This window comes from Etheostoma cragini, chromosome 23, assembly GCF_013103735.1.
Source record: "Etheostoma cragini isolate CJK2018 chromosome 23, CSU_Ecrag_1.0, whole genome shotgun sequence".
In the NCBI taxonomy this organism is placed as follows: Eukaryota; Metazoa; Chordata; class Actinopteri; order Perciformes; family Percidae; genus Etheostoma; species Etheostoma cragini.
The window spans coordinates 8,860,433-8,861,454 of record NC_048429.1 but is presented as its reverse complement, the minus strand read 5'-3'; the positions used below and the strand labels follow the sequence as shown (position 1 = coordinate 8,861,454).

At 48.9% G+C, this 1,022-nt stretch overlaps 1 protein-coding gene across 1 annotated transcript in view; it reads left to right on the top strand.

Annotated features, from left to right (window-relative positions):
• The first annotated feature begins 6 nt into the window (after positions 1-6).
• The window catches only part of LOC117939076 (E3 ubiquitin/ISG15 ligase TRIM25-like), a 1,324-nt gene continuing 308 nt past the window's right edge, over positions 7-1,022 (top strand). Inside the window, exon 1 of the mRNA XM_034864122.1 lies at positions 7-1,018. Within this exon, the coding sequence (XP_034720013.1) occupies positions 7-1,018 (1,012 nt within the window). The remainder of the gene's footprint in view (positions 1,019-1,022) is intronic.

Sequence of the window (1,022 nt, the reverse complement as noted above, 5' to 3'; positions counted from 1 at the left end):
GTAGACATGGCCTCAGCCAGCAGCCTCCTGTGTGAAGAACAACTCCTGTGTTCAATCTGTCTGGATGCATTTACGGAGCCTGTCTCTACTCCATGTGGACACAACTACTGCAAGGCTTGTATCACAGGGTACTGGGCCAGCAGTGGCCAGATACAGTGTCCCCTCTGTAAGAAGAAGTTCCGCAAAAAGCAACAGCTTCAGGTCAACACAGAGTTCAGAGATATGGTGGAGCATTTCAACAACATGAGGTTGAGGGGGGACAAAGACATCCTTGCCAAACCAGGGGAGGTGCCCTGTGACATCTGCCTTGAGCCGAAGCTCAAGGCCCAGAAGACGTGCCTGGTGTGTTTGGCGGCTTACTGCCAGCCTCACCTGGAGCCTCATCAGAGAGTCAAGAGCCTTAAGAAGCACCAGCTGATCGACCCTGTGTCCAACCTGGAGGACAGGGTGTGTAAGAGGCACGACAAGATGTTTGAGCTCTTCTGTCGCAAAGACCAGATGTGTGTTTGTTTCATGTGCTTAAAAGACAACCATTCAAGTCATGAAGCCATCCCACTAGAGCGTGCGTTCGAAGAGAGGAAAGTTGAGCTGGGCTATGTGATGTCAGAGATAAAAATGACCGAAAACACTAAATCCATGCGTATTAAGGAAATCAAATCGTCAGTTGAACAGAACAAGAAAGAGTTAGAGAAAGAGATAGCAGACATAGCTGAGGTTTTCACTGCTCTGGTAGTCTCTCTGCAAAAAAAACAAGCTTATCTGATCAAAGTGATCCAGGAGAAGCAGAAAGCAGCACAGAAAGAGGCTGAAGATTCCATGACACAGCTGAAGCAAGAAGTCGCTGAGTCGAGGAGGAGAAGATCTGAAATAGAGAAACTTTTACAAACAGAGGACCACCTGCACCTCCTGCAGAGCCGTCCATCTCTCCTCTACCCTGACCACACTGAGGACCTATTCAGCCCCCTGTCCAACTCCACCTCTCCATTAACATCAGACCTCTGTGACATCAGTCGGCAGAGTTT